The following is an 18716-nucleotide window of genomic DNA, read 5'->3' on the forward strand; positions in this document are numbered from 1 at the left end:
AAAATTAGCTTAGGACTATTAACCAGATAAGCATCGGTACTGCTGGGTAAGCATTTTTATTTCTTATTTCTTTTTACAATACTACCTGTGGAAAATTTACATCTGTTTCTAATTGGCATAAAGAAAAAAGAAAAAGCCCTCCTGATGGAGTTTTAAGTGGCAACTGATATGGAGAGAGAGTTGAGGCTTCTGTCTGAGTTGAAGCCAAAGAAAATTTTTTTTTCCTCTAACCTCTCTAAGGGTGAAGAATTAAAATAAATAATCATTGTGCAATTAAGTGATAGAAGGTTAAAAATTAGAGCGATCATTTTGGATATCTGTTTGGACTTCTGCCAAGACTAACTGGACACTTGCCAGGATATTTTTCATATTGTGTGGTGTTTTCCTCTCTACTGTGATGACTTTTTGGGTGAGCATTCTTATTTTCTTTTTGCAATACTACCTGTATAAAAACTATATCTGTTGTTAATTGGCATAAAGAAGAAAGAAAAGCCCCCTTGATGGAAGGAGGATCCCCCCCCCCACAACGGTGTTGAGTGGCCATTTTTTCCCCCTCTGCTTCTGGGATTGTGCCAAAGCTTTTGGACATTTGCCAAGCTAATGTTCCCAAGTGATCTAGAGGAAAAAGAAAGTTGTAATAGCCCTTTGCTGCCATCCTGTGGCTATTAGAATTATTGCAACTATGAAAGAGCTAAAGATGATACTCTTGGCAATACAGGAATCTGTAACAGCTTTACAAATATCCCAAGAGGTGATGTTGATACAACAGGAAATCTTTCCAATTGAACAAAAAGAACGTTTTGATAAACTTGATACTTCTTTTAAGGTGGTTTTGGTTGGTGTACAATTTAAAATGGAACAGAATATACAAAAAACACAACAAGCATATGAAAAATTTGAAACAGTGGATAAAGAAACAAAATTAGCAAAACTAATAAATACTCTATCATGTTATACTAGTGAGAGAGAACCAATTTTGTCTACCAAAAGAAGGAACATTTTTTACTGAAGGATGGATGGATCCTGATCTAACTACATATTATTCTGAGGAAGAAGAAACAGTGAATGTTGATTTGCAGCAAGAAACACAGCCATTGCGAGTAAATATTGACTTACAACAAATGCTACATCTACTGAAAATAAAGCAAGAAATAGTGAATATTGAAATACAGACATTGAAGAGTACTGACTTTCAACAAGTATTACCAAAGCAGGAGAGATGAGGCAGAGGTGTAAAATTGAAGAATATTGATCTTCAACAAGCTCTATCAAAACAAGAGAGATGGGGCAAAGGTGTAAAGAAGAAATGAGAGAATCTGTTATCTAAAAAGGAATAATATAAATGGGTTGGCATGTTTATTGTAGTATGGAAAGGCTAAGTTACATGATTTCTATGTGGAAGCTTCTCTACATTTAAATTGCATTGAATTATGAAGAGATTGGGAGTGCAGGTGGCACAGTGGTTTAAACCTCTGTGCTGCTGGGCTGGTTGATCGAAAGGTCACCGGTTCGAATCTGCACAATGGGGTGAGTTCCCGTTGCTCTGTCCCAGCTCCTGCCAACCTTGCAGTTTGAAAGCATGCAAATGCAAGTAGATAAAAAGGTACCACTTCGGTGGGCAGGTAATAGCATTCCGTGCACTTCAGTGTTTAGTCATGCCAGCCACATGACCACGGAGACTGTCTGCGGACAAACGCTGGCTCCCTCGGCTAGGAAACGGAGATGAGCACCAACCCTAGAGTCAGGCATGACTGGACCTAATGTCAAGGGGAAACCTTTACCTTTATGAAGAGATTATAAGATACGATCTAAACTGAACTAAGAAATGTAAGAACAGGGAGTTGAGTATTTCTTTGTTCATGACATAAGGAAAAATAAGAGAATTTTTTATCTTAAAAATGAACAATTTAAGTGGGTTGGCATGCTTATATGTGATATTGAAAGGCTAAGTTACATGATTCTTTTGTCCTTGAGTTACTATACTAGAAAATGATTACTGTTGGTGTAGGAGAAGCTGTATTAAGATTATTCTTTTTTATAAGCGAGATATGTTAAAGATTGTAGAGTTGGGTTCTTATAAGGAGTTAATTATATTTGATTAAATGATGTTTAAGTTAGATGAAACTTTAATAAATTAGTTCAAAGAAAACTTGTTTAAGAGATATTATAGGTAATAGTTGTCGTCAAACAGATTAGCTAAGCTGTCTTTAAAGAAGTGATATTGGATTAGAGTACTAGTAAACAAGAAATGTATCTGATTTTATGTGTAATTATTGAAGTGAGGAGTTTGTCTATTACTAGAAAAATGAAAAGCTCTAGAATTGTGTAGAAATGATTAGATTGAATTTACCACAGAATAAGAAAGAAGATAATGACTTTCACCAAATTTGGAGATTCTTTCCTTTAATATTGGTCAAGAAAAACAGGACTTTGTAAGAAATGGATGGACTGACCTTATCGCTGAAGGAGAAAGAAGATAGTGACTTCTATCAGATTTGGAACTTCTTTTTTGTATTGGCTGGAGAAACGGAACTTGGTTTAGATCTAAAAATGTTTTTTAGTTATTATAAATGGATCTGAATATGCTTATAGAATGTTAAAAGATATGTAATAAGGGGCTGACCCAGTAAGTCCGATGCATGTGATGATTGATGTTTTTAGTATTAGTTTAAAACTTTAATAAAATTCTTTAAAAAAAAAATGATTGGAGGAATCTGGCATTTCTTAATGGACCATCTTATTCACCAAGTACTGGGGACCCCTGCTGAGTAAATAAGTTTTGTGCAACTGTCCTCATTGGATATCTTACCTGCTTTATCTCTTACCTATTCAGAAGATGCCCTTGGCCAGGTGTGTTGAGAGGTGCTCTCCAGGACAGTAACGTTTCTGAGGGAATTCAGTTTGCTGCTATAGATGTGATTGCTGTCCAGAATGGACCATTTCTAACTGGACAGGTATAAGGAAAAGCAATTTCTGAATGGCTGTACATACATAAGTAAGATGGGGGCATCATTTTTGACAGGAATAGTTTTGACAGGAATTAAAATTTTGGATTGCATAATTCACAGTTTTACTTGTTTGCAAACTGTTCCTTATATTTGATTAAATCTTTTATTTAAATAAGGAAAAAAAATCCTGGTTGGTGTGGCATCAAAGCCACATAAGTAGAACATCAATAAGGAGGAGTATCTAGCTGAGGGTCATCAAGTAAAGTAAGAAACAAAAGCAGGGGGTTGTCTTTTCTATGTATGGTCTCATTAAATAAAATGCTGAAACGTTAACCAGGAACAATCCAGCAGAGCTTAAATACATTGGCATACATTCAGCAGCAATATGGACAATTGATCTGGCATGAGTTACTGAAATCTGGGTGGACAAAGAGGAAGTAGATAATTCAGCATCATGGAAAACCTGAAGGTCAGGGAAGGGATGTTGCCTTGCCCTACAAAATCCAATCTTTCCCCTCCACGGTCCCTGCACATCCAACTATGGGAACTGAAGGGTTTGCAATATCTCCCTCTCAAGCTTGGCAGAGGTATGGTTGGTTGTTTGGTCCTGAGGCACAGCAACATCCATGCCAAGGCCATCTGGCACAAGTGAGGGCTTCATGGACTCTACCCCTTCTCAACCGTGGGACAATCTTAACATATCAGCTGCTTGGATGCTCCAATATGGGGCTTCTTGGGAGTTTGTCTTCTCTCTCAAGCTAATTCGCATCCACATGAAACTGCAGAGTGGGCCTTCCTGAGATTTAGAGTGTGTTAACATCATATGCTGATGACACACTGCTCTGTTTCTCAGTTCCGCATTGAGCAGGTGATGCTGCAGATGTGCTACACTGGTACCTGACTGAGACAATGCACCGGATGAGAGGTATGGCCTGAAACACAATCCATGGAGGACTGAGATGCTTTTTACTGTGGGGGGGGGGTCCTCTGATGGGGAGAAAGGTGGTAAACCTCTTCTAGATGCACCTGCACTCTCCTTGAAAGAGCAAGTTCACAGCTGAGGGATTTGCTCTGGGTCATTTCTGTCACTTGAGGCCCAGGTAGATTGAGTGGCATGGGCACCTTCTGCCAGATCCAGTTTGTGGCCCAGCTATGCCCTTCTTTGGACATAGAGAGCCTGGCTCAGAATCAGTTCTAAGAGAGATTCCAGAAAAGTGCTCTGCATGAGATTGTTCCTGGAGATGGTTCAGAAGCTGCAGCTTGTGCCAAGGGTGGAAGGCAGGATAATACCTGAGATCTCTAGGACTAAGTCTGCACTGGCTTCCTGCATGCTTCTGAATCTGCACTGAGGTGCAGCTTTGAACCTATATACCCCCATAGGGCTTAGCACCCCAGTACATGTCAGAATGCTTCATTACACCATGGTTAATTAGGCCTGTAAAATGAATGTGACTGCAAGTAATGTGCCCCTTTAACCCACACCATGTACTCCACTAGGATTTCAAGAGCCTAGTTTTAACTACCAGGAGGAGGAATGCTCTCCATTTGGACAGAGGGTCTAGATATGAGTCTTCCCTGAGAGAGAAGACCAGCTGGCCAGTCCTGAAGTGAAAATCATTTAGTGTACAGGATTCTGAGAGCTTGCCCCAATGAGCTTGTCACTGAATTTGTTTTTTATTAGATCTATATTGTATTGTATCTTGCCACTACTGCTTTGTATCTCCATCCTAGACTTTGAAGGGGTGAGATAAAAGGCTCCAAATAGGTAAATAATACATGAAAGCTTAAACAAACACCTCTTTGCAGGGGAGTGTATCCCTGACAAGCAAATTGAGCAGCATGCCAAATGAATGCACCTATCAGTCACCTGCATCTGTCCTGGCAGGTGGACTTCAGACAGGTCCTGAATGATGCTCCAGCCTCAGCTTATCATGAGCCTCAGTTGCTCCAACCTCAGAGAGAGCAGGCAGTTCATCCTGTAACAGCACCGTGCTGCTGTAACCAGGAGCCACGATTCCTTCCTGAGCCAGGAATATTGATTACAAAGGTTGGCCTGATCCTGCTCACCACACTGCATTGTGGCGCTTAGTGTGATGAAGGTCAGAGGGCAAGCACTGAAAAGTCCTGCCAAGAAGCTACCGGTGATGAAACTTGTTTTTCTGCCTCCTCAGCTCTTGGCCAATAATTGTTTCACAACCCAGCAGTTAGGCAAATCATGGAACTTCTTGAAGAATTCTCCATAGATTTCAATCCAGCAAGCCAAGAGTAGTGAAATCCTGGAGAAACCACATGGAATATAGCTACCTCGGGTGCCCTTCCCTGTTGCTGTTTCCAATTGGATGCCACCTGCCCATCTCTTATGATTGAATCCTTCCTCCCTTTATCACTGTCCTTGGAGGAAAAGACCTCCCTGTGCCACTGATGATTTTGCTGCTCTCGCTACTGCTTTGCCTCCTGCTGCAGTCTACCCAGTCCACCCAGATGATGCAGAGGACCAGGTGTGCTGCGACACGTCTGTTCACACAGGGAACAGAAAATTACAGGCCAGGAGACTTCCTTGTTGGTGGGAATTTACCACTCGCCAGCTATTCGTACAGAAAGGGAGAAGATTTTCATAAAGCAGTGCAATTTCAGCTCTTTTCCATTCCAGAGTAGGTTTCTACAAGTGGGATCTGGGAGAGAAGGTTGTCTGCATGGCTCTCTGATTAGATGTTTTCTTCCAGGGGGATGCATTGCGCTTGCTGCTCATTCAAAGCAATGTCCAAGTTTTGTATTTCATTCTCAGAGGCTCATCATGAAGAGCCTCATCTGATACTGAGAGTCAGGAATGTCTTCATTTTTAGACTTCTTAGAATTCTTAGGCTTCATTCTTGGAAGGTGGGGTTGGGGTGGTTACAAGTGGCAAAGACAGAGCTAACCCCCTATTTGTTTTCATGCTGCTGCTCTATTAATGATGAAGAAATGTTTCCTGCTCCCTGCCCCAAGCAAACCTCACTAGGAAAGGAATGGTGACGGTTCATCTGGATCTCCTGGACCAGCTTATCATGAGCTGGTTTTCTAACACAGGCTTTGATTGTGCTGAATCCAACTGGCTAGGCACACTTTGGGATAGAAGAGCATAGTGGAAGTCAGTGACAAAAGACCCAAGCATAGTTAGAAAACTGCCCATTAGGGCAAGTGACTCAGCAACACAATGTTGATTTCACCCTGACTACCTCTCCACCCTTCCCAACCACAGAACAATGACTCCACCTTCAAGGGGGCTGATGCTGCTTGTGGATAACTTGCCCCAAAAGCCTTGTGCTTGGTGGGACCTCAGAATCTCATAGCTGATTTGAGTAATAAGGTTGAGTCCACCCACTCTGTCTAAGCTCCTCACTACATTTCCCCCCAGAACTTGAACCTGTCTGCTTCTCAGAGATTTCCTTTGGTCACGGAAACTCAGCTGTGACTTCCAACACTTCCCCTCCTCCATTTCTGTAGCAGAATCTAAGACAATGACCTGCAAAGACTGCATTTTAGGAGCAGTGGGACCAATCATGAACTGAGCAGTGCTCTCATGGATAGGGATCTTAGGAGGACTTGCATTCATACAGTCTGCATCCATTGGAGATGACTGGATGGAACATACCATGCACAATATTGGACTGTGCTTGCAATCTGTGATCCAGTTGGGCTCTTCAGTTTATCTCATGAAAAGCATCAAGTAAGATTTGTATCAGTGTGTTGACAATACAGGCTGAGTTTCTCTGCATATCCATCATGTAGACATCAGTGGTCCTGAAAGATGGGTATTTCTTTAAGTTTGGTTCATTGGATGGACCTTTCAACCCTCTGCTTCTTGTCCTTTTTCTGAGAACTATCTACCATCTTCTAATTTTGCTCTTACCATTGCAGAAGCTTAATATGGAACTACCAGCACTTCTTGGCCTTGGTGTTTGCCATCACAGAGATCAACAAGGATCCAACTCTTCTGCCCAACACAACACTTGGCTTCCGCCTCTATGAACACATGGATCTAGCCATATTCATGCATCTGAACAGTCTCTCTCTGCTTTCCAGTCGGGGCCAAATGTACCCAAATTTTAAGTGTGACAGGAAAGAGAAACTCATCTCTGTTTTGGGGGGTCTTGACTCCATCTCGTCAAGGGAGATTGCATATTTCATGAGCATCTTCAAGATCCCTCAGGTAAGGGGATTTGTTCTAACAGATCCTAATAGGTATGCCTGAACGATTGCTGTATTCAAACATCGCTGAGATGAAAGATCCATCTCTTTCCAATAATATAGAGTAAATGTGTTCTTCTCCTGTACACTCAAGTATGGCCACTCTCTGAGTGAATGCCCCAAAATGTTCTGTCCATGATAGTCCTGTGCAGCACCAGTAAATCCATGCCTGGGGCTTCCTACAGGGAATCCATCCTGCCCATACTTGGCCTTCCACTTCTTCTACTATAAACTTTCCCTAGTAGGATTGTCTTGTCCTGGGAGTCCTGACTTCTCACAATATGCCCTGCACTTGTAAGAACACAGGGAGTTTGGAATCAAAAGTGGAGCAGGACCAGAGCTGGTTGCATGCACACCCATGGTTTTTCCCTTGCACAGATAGAAAAGGCTTAAAATGAGTGTGCTCATGTGAATCAGTTCTGTGGCTCCAGTACATTGGCAGTCATCTTCCAGATGGGCTTTTTGTAAGTAATTGGTTGACCACTGTAAAGTGACACTTGTTCAGTCAAACCTGGACTGATCCAGCAGGGTCCATGGAAGATTTCTTTCTTTCTCCCAGATCATCTGGATGGCATTTCAGCTACATGTCTTAGGACGCGAAAATCTAGAGTCTGGATGGGGACACATTCAGACTTTGTTTAAAGCACAATAACTCTGTGTCTGTTTAAAGTGTCTTCCTTTCTTTTAACACAAAGTGGAGTTAACTCAGGCATTGTCTTCATGGAAGGACTATAGTCAGAAAGCCCCCTGTATGCATAGGAGCAATCACAGTTCTAGAATATGAAGAAACTTCTTCATTGCACTGGGTCAACTTCCTCTTGGTTCTGGACAGTCCAGCAAAGCCAAGCTGAGACGAAATCTCCAGAAGATCACAGAGCCTTGGCTGTTCAACTGGGAATCTTCCACATTGCAGGGGAACAAATTGAAGCTGCAGGATGTGGAAAAGGGGACATGTTAGTCACATTCCTGGCAGCCCTGCTCACGAAGATGCTTTTCCACCAGGTGCAGTCAGCAGTGGCTGCATTGGGCTTGGAACAGAGATGCTGCTTGCAGAGGACAGTGCAAAGCCAGCTAAAGCCTGGACAGAAGAGCCTGGGGAATCCAATCTGCTTAGATATTCCTGGCTGTGTATGAATGTGTGTTTATTTGACTCTCTCTCTCTCTCTCTCTCTCTCTCTCTCTGTGTGTGTGTGTGTGTGTGTGTGTGAGAGAGAGAGAGAGAGAGAGAGAGAGAGAGAGAGAGAGAGAGAGAGATAAACTGAGTGTAATTCTCCAGGAAAGTTTGTGCCAAGAAAATACCTTAGTCTTCTTGCTCTTCTAAATGTCACCATATCTTGGCAAATGAGATTAACCATAAATTCCATCTTTCAGCTTGGATACAGCTTACTCCAACAGGGTCAGAGAGAAAGGAGGGAATTTCCTTCCTTCTTCCACATTAATCCCTCAGAACGTCCTCTGTATGTGGGCTTGGTCCAGCTGCTCTTCCATTTTCACTGGAACTGGGTGGGACTGGTTGTTCAGAATAATGATCGTGGTGAACATTTCCTCCAGACTTTGATACCAATGCTTCAGGAGAAGGACATCTGTGTGGCCTTCACCGAAATATTCAAGACAACGGATGTCACACATCAGCATGAAGTAGACTCAGGAATTATTCCACATGTCTGGTTGGAGGCAGAAGTAATTATTTTCTTTGGAGACTCCAGTGCATCACAGCAACTAGTAAAGCGCTTGGGTTTCAGCAGTCAAACAAAGATGCCATTACTGAAAGTCTGGATCCTGACATCCCATTCAGAATTTATTGCTGGAAATTCCAATGAAGACATGTGGGACTTACACATACTGCATGGTGCTCTGCAGTTGAGAGTGCACAGAAGGGAAGTGCTGGGATACAAGGATTTTTTCTTGGCTTTGGATCCATTCCAACCTCAAGGAGATGTCTTTCTCCAGGTTTGGTGGGAAATTGCATTTTCCTGTTACTTCCTGAAACCAGGCATGTCCCTTCCATCGTGGGTGAGAAAATGCACAGGAAAGGAGCTGCACACAGATCCAAATTCCTACTGGCTCAGCTTCAGCATGGACAGACATAGCCACCGCATGTACAATGCTGTCTACACTGTGGCACATGCTCTGCATGCCCTGTCCTTATCAGGACGAAAAGGTTCAGTGAAGGGGGAAGGCAAGAGGCTTTGGAACATTCAGCCATGGGAGGTGAGGTCCTTGAAAGCTATAAACTGCAAGCATTTGCAGATGATCTAGTTTTCATAACGGAGGAACCCTTTGTAACAATGCCTAAACTCCTACAAAGGATTGAAGAATATGGCGAGGTTACTGGGATGAAAATAAATAGAGAAAAGATGAAATTGTTAGTAAAAAAATTTATACAGGACGAGAGAAAAACTCTGCTGGAACAAGTAGACTTGCAGATTGTTAAAAAGGTTAAATGTTTGGGAACTTATCTTGCAGCTAAGTGTACCACTCTGAAAGAAGACAATTATGATAAAATATTGAGGAATATTAGGCATGATTTTGAAAAATGTGCTAATTTGCATTTATCCTTGCTGGGAAGAATAGCACTAGTTAAAATGAATAAATTACCAAAGCTTTTGTTTCTATTCCAAATGATTCCCATAAAAATTGATTGAAAATTTTTGATGATTTAAATTTTCAAATTTCAAGATTTATATGGAGAAAGAAGAAACCGTGAATAAAACTAAAAATACTTCAGGAGGCTAAATTGAATTGGGGCTTTGGTCTCCCTGATTGGATGCTGTACTATCAAGCTTCTGCTTTAACGTGGCTAAAACGTGGGGCGCCAGACGGGGCCCACCTCCTTCCGCGCTGCCCAGACCATCGCATTGCCACTCTGCTGCAACACTGCCTGCGGCCGCCAGCTGCCACGCCGCCCTGCCAGAGCCCAGGACCACCGGCCCAGGATCCAGGACCCGGCTCCGGCCTGCTTCCCCTGTGTGGGTGAGAGACGCCCCGGGAAGGGGCGGAGCTCAGGGAGGACCCTGCAGCCCATAAAGCTCCGGCGACGAGTGGGGCCAGCGGCCGAAGGGCGGTGGCCAAAGGGTGGTCGCCACCATTTGGGAGCCATTTGGGGGCCGAGCAGGGGGCTGAGCTGGCCAGGGGCCATGTTTTAATTGGTTTTAATTGCTGGTTTTAGATTGTTTTAATTGGTGCATTCTTGTGCTTATTAGGATGTTGCCTGGGGAACGTGGGGCCGCCGCCATTGGGGTGGTGATGTGCAATGGGCGTTACGCCATTGGGGGTCTAATGGGTCTGCATAGAAGAAGCAGGGACAGATGGTTAACATTTGTCCCTCTTTCTGGTTATTCCTCCAGCCAGCAATTTTCCGGTTGGCAAGGTTGGTGCTCCTGTCAATGCCCTGGTTGAACTGCGGAATGAGGAGATGACCAGGGCTATTGACATGATCGCTCCCAAGCGTCCTCTCCAGCCAGGCAGAGCCCATTCATTTCCATGGTATACGCCTGAATTACGGGTGATGAAGGACATTGGGAGACGGCTAGAGTGTAGGTGGAGGACATCAAGGGGTGATTCTGATCAAACACTCTTGAGAACCCATTATCAGGCCTATGCTGTGGCAGTGAGGATGGCGAAGAAGAAATTCTTCTCCGTTTCCATTGCCTCCTCATAATGCCGTCCGGCGGAACTCTTCCGGGTGGTGCAGGGACTAATACATCCAGGCCCAAAGATACATCTTGTGCCACCCTCGAAGGCCCGCTGTGACATCTTTGCCAAGCATTTGAGGGAGAAAATCACTCAGATTTGCCACGAGCTTGACTCGGCTATTGGATCAGATTCTACTGGGGAGACGCCATTGACGCCGTTAAGTCCACAATTAATGGATGAATTTTAGTTGTTGCGGCCTGATGATGTGGACAAGGTGCTTGGACAAGTACGACCTACCACTTGCTTACTAGACCCATGCCCATCTTGGCTATTTAAGAAAGCCAAGGACAGGAGTGTGACCTGGATCCTGGAAGTGGTCAATGCCTCTTTAATAGACGGCCGGGTACCTGCCCCTTTAAAGGAGGCGGTAGTCTGGCCAGTCCTAAAGAAGGCATCCCTGGATCCAGAGGTGGCCGCCAAGTATAGACTGGTGGCCAACATCCCGTTCCTCATCCAGGTGCTAGAGCGGGTGGTGGCGGGACAACTTCAAGCACTCTTGGATGAAAGTGATTATCTGGACCCATTTCAGTCCGGCTTCAGACCCGGGTATGGCATTGAATCTGCCTTGGTTGCCCTGTATGATGACCTGTGCAGGGAGAAAGACAGGGGGAGTGCGTCCCTGTCGGTTCTCCTGGACCTCTCAGCGGCTTTTGATACCATCGACCATGGTATCCTTCTGGATAGGCTGGCGGGATTGGGGGTCGGAGGCACTGCTTTGCAGTGGTTCTGCTCCTATCTCAACGGCTGATTCCAGAAGGTGGTGCTGGGGGACTATGGCTCTGCACCATGGCAGCTATGCCATGGAGTACCGTAGGGGTCCATTTTGTCCCCTTTGCTGTTTAACATCTACATGAAACCACTGGGAGAGGTCATCAGGAGGTGTGGGCTGAGGTAATGGGCTGGATGAGGGCCAATAAACTGAAGCTCAATCCAGACAAGACGGAGGTCCTGTTGGTGGGTGGATCAGACCTTGGGATGGGGGACTTTGGCCTTGTCTTAAATGGGGTTGCACTCCCTCTGAGGGACAGGGTTCGCAGCTTAGGAGTGCTTCTCGACCCTGAGCTGTCTTTGGAAGCTCAGGTGATGGCGGTGGCGAGGAGCACTTTCATTCAGCTTCGGCTGATACATCAGCTGCGTCCCTTCCTAGAGCATGACTGTCTGGCGACAGTGACACACGCGCTGGTAACTTCCCGATTAGATTTCTGTAACACACTGTACGTGGGGCTACCCTTGAAGACGGTCCGGATACTTCATTTGGTGCAGAATAGAGCTGCCAGGTTTCTGACGGGGACTGGGCGTTGTTCTCATATAACCCCAGTTCTCGGTCAGCTCCACTGGCTCCCGATTGAAGTCTGGGCCCAATTCAAGGTATTCTTTATGACCTATAAAGCCCTGAATGGCTTGGGACCTGGTTATCTAAAGGAACGCTTGCACCCATGTATGCTCTCCCACCCCTTGAGGTCAGCAGCAGATGCCGTTCTCCGGGAATCCTCTGTGAATGAGATTAGGAGCATGAGCACCCGGAGGAGGGCTTTCTCTGTGTTGGAGCCCCATTTATGGAATGTGCTCCCCAGAGAGGTCCACCTGGCGCCATCGTTATTTGTTTTTTGGCGCCAGGCTAAGACCTTTTTATTTAAAACTTATTTTAACTGTTAATTATATATTAACTAGGTTTTTCTTTTTTTTAAGCTGAGAATGCACTGGGGGGGTGTTATTTATTGCCTTATTTATTGTATAATTTTAGTATTTATGTGTTGTGAGCTGCCCCGAGGCTTTGTTGAGATGGGGCGGCATAGAAATTTTTTAAATAAATACATAAATAAATGGATAACTTTAAGAAATAAGAGAATCTTGTATCTTGAAGGGCATGATTTGCAAATGGGCTGGCATGCTTATATGTGGAATGAAAAGGCTAAGCTACATGGCTCTTTTTTAAGTCACTATATTAGGAAATCATTAATGTCAGTGTGGGAAATGTTAAGGACAAAATTGTATAATAAATTACCAAGATGGCTTTCACCTATGGAAGCTTTTGTATATCCAAATGCACTGAACTTTGAAAGGATCATAAGATATGATGACATTCTGGATAAGGATGGAGGATTGAAATTGAATCAAGACACACAAGAACATGGATCTTGGTGGCATAAGGTGCAGATACAATCAAGATATGTTAAAGACTAAATAACGTAGGGCTTTTATAAGGATTTAACAGCATTTGATCAGGTGATGCTTAAATCAGAAGAGAAAATGATTAAAAGGCTATATAATATCTTACTCGATAGGAAAATTGAAGATGAACAGGTTAAGGAAACTATGATAACATGGGCACAAAACTTTGGATATAATATTGAATTAGAAAAATGGCAAAAACTGTGGGAGAGAAATATTAAGGTGACATTAGCAACTTCGTATAAAGAAAACTTGTATAAAATGCTTTATAGATGGTATCTGTCTTCAAATAGATTAGCTAAGATGTTTCCAAATAAGTCAAATGGATGTTGGGAATGTAAACATAAAACGGGTACCTTCTATCATATGTGGTGGACTTGCGATAAAGTGAATAAGTATTGGATTAAAATACATAAATGGCTTGAAAAATTGTTACAAAAAATCTTTAGCTTTTAGACCTGAAGTTTTCTTATTAGGCATTTTACCTGATGATATTAGAAAACAAGAAATGTACTTGATTTTACATGTAATTTCTGCAGCAAGGATTGCATTTGCTCAACACTGGAAAAGTGAAGAACCACCCAGAGATGAACTGATCCTAAAAAAGATCTTGGATAGATTGTGCAGAAATGGATAGATTGACTTTGTCATTAAAGGAGAAAGAAGATACTTATTTCTACTTGGGACTCTTTTTATTATCGGCTAGAGAAACAGGATTTCATATAGATTTAAATACAGTTCTAAGTTATCGTAAATGGAAAAAAATCTGGGGGCTGACCCAGCAGGCCTGATGTTTTTGATGATTGATGTTGTTTTTAATTTTTCTTTGTTTTTAGGACTATAATTTTGAACAAAACTTATTATAAAAAAAGAAGGTGAGGTCCTCATGCAGGCTTGGCAAACCTCTGAAAGCGTCCTGCATGGCTTCTTAGAGGTGCTCTTCAGCAAGGATAGGGCCAACATTGGAGAAGTCATGTTTTCCAATTGCAAAGACACAAGAGAAGAAGTCCTCATGGCTGCCCTTCCATGGACATAATCTCTCCAAATATTTATTCAAAACTGAGCAAAATGAAGATAGACAAACTGTGCTTTTGGAATACTGATATATTTGCAAAAATGTAGATTGGGAAAGAAGGAATCAGGCTGGGCCCCTCCATCTCATTACCATACTCATCAAATAATGATCTCCAGAAGGGAACAGCAGCCATGTGCTCCTTCCTTTTGCCCTTCTTGAAAGGCCACTAAAGGATGTTGGTCATTTTCTCCTTGGAATGACCTTGCTGCATCTCCCACTGCATGATTATAGGGAGTGTTGTAGTGAGCAAAGAGCAGCTGGGCAAGCATGTTCAAACAATCGTCACTTAAAGCAGTTCCTGCATAGCTATGAAAATATGCTAGCATATGAATACACTAGCTGGGCACTGAACTTTAGCTAAGGTGGATCAGGTAAGAGGGTAACACCACCCACTAACCATTACCACATTGTCTGAGTCTCTGTCCTCTTTCAGGTTCTCGCTTCTTTGACCAATGTTCGGTTTAACAATAGCGCTGGAGAGGAAGTTTATTTCACTGGAAATGAGAAGAGATATGATATCCTGAACTGGGTACTTTTCCCTAACAGCTCTTTGTACACCATGAAAGTTGGATCAGTTGATCTGGGTGCGCCCCCAGGACAAGTGTTCTCCATTCACTCAGCGGGAATTGTGTGGACCACAAAGGTGGGCTGTGGTGATGGTGAAACACATGCGTGTAAGTTCTGTCTTTGAGAGTAAATTCTGCATATTTAGTTAGCTATTCAGTCTGTGGTATGGAAATGAGTTTGGGCTTTCTGCACTACAGTTCTTTGTTAATCACAAAGCTGTACCCAACCCATCACGACCCCATAGACAACATTTCTCCAGGCTTTCCTGTCCTCCACCATCCCTCGGAGTCCACCCAACTCACACCAACTGCCCCAGTGACCCAGTCCAGCCAGCTCATCCTCCACCATCCCTTTCTTCTTTTGCTAGCAATTGTTCCCAGCATCAGGGTCTTCTCCTGTGAGTTGTTCCATCTCATTTGGTGGCCAAAGTACTTGAGTTTCATTTTCAGTATTTGGCAGTCAGTGATGAATTGTCTAAAGATCAGTCAGGGTTAATTTCCTTTACAATTGAGTGGTTTAATCTCTCTGCAGTTCAAGGGACTCTCAGGAATCTTCTCCAGCACCACAATTCAAAGGACTCAAGTCTTCAGTGCTCAGCCTTCCTTATGGTTCAACTTTCACAGTCATACATGGCAACTGGGAAAACCATAGCCTTGACTATAGACACTTTTGTTGGCAGGGTGATGTCTCTACTTTTTAGTATGCTGTCTAGATTTGCCATAGCTTTCCTCCCCAGGAGCAAGCATCTTTTAATTTCTTGGCTGCAGTCACAATCTGCAGTGATCTTGAAGTGCAAGAAAATAAAATCTGTCACTTCCTTCATTTCTTCCCCATCTATTTGCCAGGAAGTGAGAGGACCGGATGCCATGATCTTAGTTTTTCTGGAATTCCCCAGATTTCTCCATGATCCAGAGTATGTTGACAATTTGATCTCTAGTTCCTCTGTCTCTTCAAAATCCTCCCTGTACTTTTGGGAGGTCCTGTTCCACATACTGCTGAGGCCAAGCTAGTAGGATTTTGAGCATTAATTTGCTAGCATGTGGAATGAGTTCATACATACAGTAAAGTGCATACATGTGAATTATACCAAGTCTTCTGTTGCAGAGTTTTCAGCTAAGTCTAAAACAAGCCTTATGCCAGAATCCCTTGAGATTTGCCACCAGTCAGTCGAGACAAGGTTGGGCAAGATGCACCAATACCTAACTAGTAGAAGTCATCTTCCAAGCCTCCTATTCCAGCCTCAGACTGGTTTCTGAACAGTCACTGAAAACATGTGGTTAAGTGATTCTCTCCTTCACACATTTACAAAGCTCTTGTAAAGGAAAATCTGTCAAGGAAGATGAAGCCCTTCCAGGCATATCTCCCCTAAGTAGCATAGTTTTGTCTCTTTTATTTACAGAAAATGCCAGTTGCAAGATGTGTGGAGCACTGCTCTCCAGGCTACAGAAAAAGAGTTCCAGAGGGGAAGCCAGTTTGCTGTTACACATGTGACCGTTGTGCCGAAGGAATGGTTTCTACCTCTACAGGTACCCCCAATTCCAAAGGATCTCCCCAAGGAAAGGTCATGAACAAGTACAGGAGTTGCCCAACTCCCACAGAATCTTTTTCCTGTACATTTGAGGACTCTGTGGATCAATAGTCTGCATTAGATTGCATTTTTTTTCATGCCCACTCTTTGAACCCTGCATTCCTTGGCCATGTTTCTCTTGGTTCTTTTTATCATTACAGTTGAAAACCAGAAGCTTATGCACTCATAAAAGCTTGAGAATATACTTTTTAGAGCTTGACTAGTCCACACAGAACAATAGTTTCAATCAACTTTGGTACATTTCAGTAGCTTTTCTTCATTCCAGATGCAGCTCACTGTGCTCCATGCCCACCAGATCAACAACCACACAGGAATCAAGATCAGTGTATCCCCAAGAAGTTCCACTTCCTTTCCTATCAAGAGACACTTGGTATTGTATTAGTTTCTCTAGCTCTTTTTTGCTCTCTGCTCACATGTGTGGTGTTAGCAACCTTCATTAAGCACCATGACACACCCATTGTCAAAGCCAACAACCGAGACCTGACCTATGTCCTCCTCATCTCTCTCCTCCTGTGCTTCCTCTGCTCCTTCCTTTTCATCGGTCAACCTACAAAGGTCACTTGTGTACTCCAACAACCTGCTTTTGGCATTGCCTTTTCTCTTGCTGTTTCCTGTGTGTTGGCAAAAACCATTATGGTGGTTCTGGCCTTCACGGCCACAAAACCAGGGAACATGACAAGAAAACTCTTGGGGAGACGACTGACAGCTTCTGTTGTCTTGGCCTGTGTGCTCCTCCAAGTCATCCTCAGTGCTGTCTGGCTGCTGACTGTGCCCCCATTCCCAAGTCTGGATTTCTATTCTCTGGCTGGAGAGATCATTATAGAATGTAATCAAGGTTCCATCACCATGTTTTACCTTCTCTTGAGCTACATGGGCTTCCTTGCTCTCACCTGCTTCACAGTAGCTTTCCCAGCAAGGAAACTGCCTGACAGTTTCAACGAAACCAAGTTCATCACCTTCAGCATGCTGGTCTTCTGCAGTGTGTGGGTGTCCTTTGTGCCCACCTACCTGAGCACCAAGGGAAAAGACATGGTGGCTGTGGAGATCTTCTCCATCTTGGCCTCTGCTGCTTCTCTGCTGGGTTGCATCTTCCTCCCCAAATGTTACATTATTCTCCTGAGGCCAGATCTCAATTGCAGGGACAATCTACAAAGAAAAGCATAAGGCAGAGGTCCTCTACTTCAGTACATTTCTGGTTAATTCTTGCGCAGCCCAGTATATTGCACCTCTGTCCCTTAGCTAACAAGGCTGCTATTCATGTAGCCAGGTTGGTTTTGTTGAAAAATAAACAGGAAATTCCAATCTTGCATTGATTCATGTTTTTTGTGCTTGTATCTGTTTGCCTTGATGCATTAAATGTGCTAAGCAATTTTCCGAATCCGGAGAGGGTTATTCTGTCAACAGAATGCATGTGAATATTGAAGGACTGTAGGAGATCAGAATTAATTGTCTATTTTCCTGAGGCAAAAGGACCAACTAATAACTCAGCAGCCTGGTGTTTTACAGTGTTAGGATTTCCTTGTGGCACCCTAACTGAAATAGATCTCGGTATGCTGCCTCAGATTCTTTGCAAGAGGAAAAAGCTCATGCATATATTCAGTATGATTGTCATTTTCCTGGTCATCATCAGCGTGTCCAAGCTGGATTATTCCACTAAGAACGTTGAATAACTGTCACCACTTCCTTCAAAATGGAAATTCTTCTCTTGAATATTTCCAAGAATAACTTTGCTGTTTCTAGGCATTAATTAATCCACTCAATTTCCTGTGACTTGCTGATGGAGTCATACAAAAACATGGGATCTCCTATAGACTGGGGTGCTTTCCTGTTCCTCTGCCCTTCTGGCTTTGCTCTTCTGGCCTCCAACATGAAGAGAGATCAATATGAGGCAAGCTTGGGAGGGAGCATGAAGACATGTTGGGGCGGTGGTGTTGAGGCAAACAGTGGACCTTTTAGGTGCCCTGGAGGGCTACCCCCTTTCCCTCTATTTCTATACTACAAGACTTTGATATCTCAGTCTCATCATCGGAATTCTTCATAGCTATTTTTGCATGTTTCTGCAAAGGAGCTCCAGATCAGATGCTTTCTGCCTTTGCTTTCAATTCCAGGAGCGCACATGAGAAACTCTGCTGGTGTTCCCCATTTTCTAACGGGAAACTTGAATTGCAGAAGTCTGTCAAGATTGCTGCCACCTCGTTTTTATGCTTCTGCTCTGGCCTCATCCCCAGCCAGAGAATGATTCTCTCCTTCTTTTGAACCACTTTATCTCCAAGAAGTTGCACTTCCTTTCCTATGGAGTGACATGGGGCATATTTTAGCTTCCTTTGCTCTCTTCCTCTGATCTCATTTCTTGGGCTTGCAGGCTTCATGAAACATCCTAATAGACTCATCATCAATGCCAACAGTGCGCCCTTACCTACATCCTCCTCATCTCCCTCCTTTT

General features: G+C 43.4%; 1 protein-coding gene across 1 annotated transcript; it reads left to right on the forward strand.

Moving 5' to 3' along the window:
* The first annotated feature begins 16192 nt into the window (after positions 1–16192).
* Positions 16193–17437, forward strand: LOC123019369 (vomeronasal type-2 receptor 26-like). Its single transcript, XM_044422195.1, has 2 exons — positions 16193–16211; positions 16569–17437. The coding sequence occupies exons 1-2, from the start codon at positions 16193–16195 to the stop codon at positions 17435–17437; spliced, it is 888 nt and encodes a 295-aa protein (XP_044278130.1).
* Positions 17438–18716: the final 1279 nt, after the last annotated feature.

The sequence above is a fragment of the Varanus komodoensis genome, unplaced genomic scaffold, assembly GCF_004798865.1.
Source record: "Varanus komodoensis strain SLA01 unplaced genomic scaffold, ASM479886v1 scaffold120, whole genome shotgun sequence".
In the NCBI taxonomy this organism is placed as follows: domain Eukaryota; kingdom Metazoa; phylum Chordata; class Lepidosauria; order Squamata; family Varanidae; genus Varanus; species Varanus komodoensis.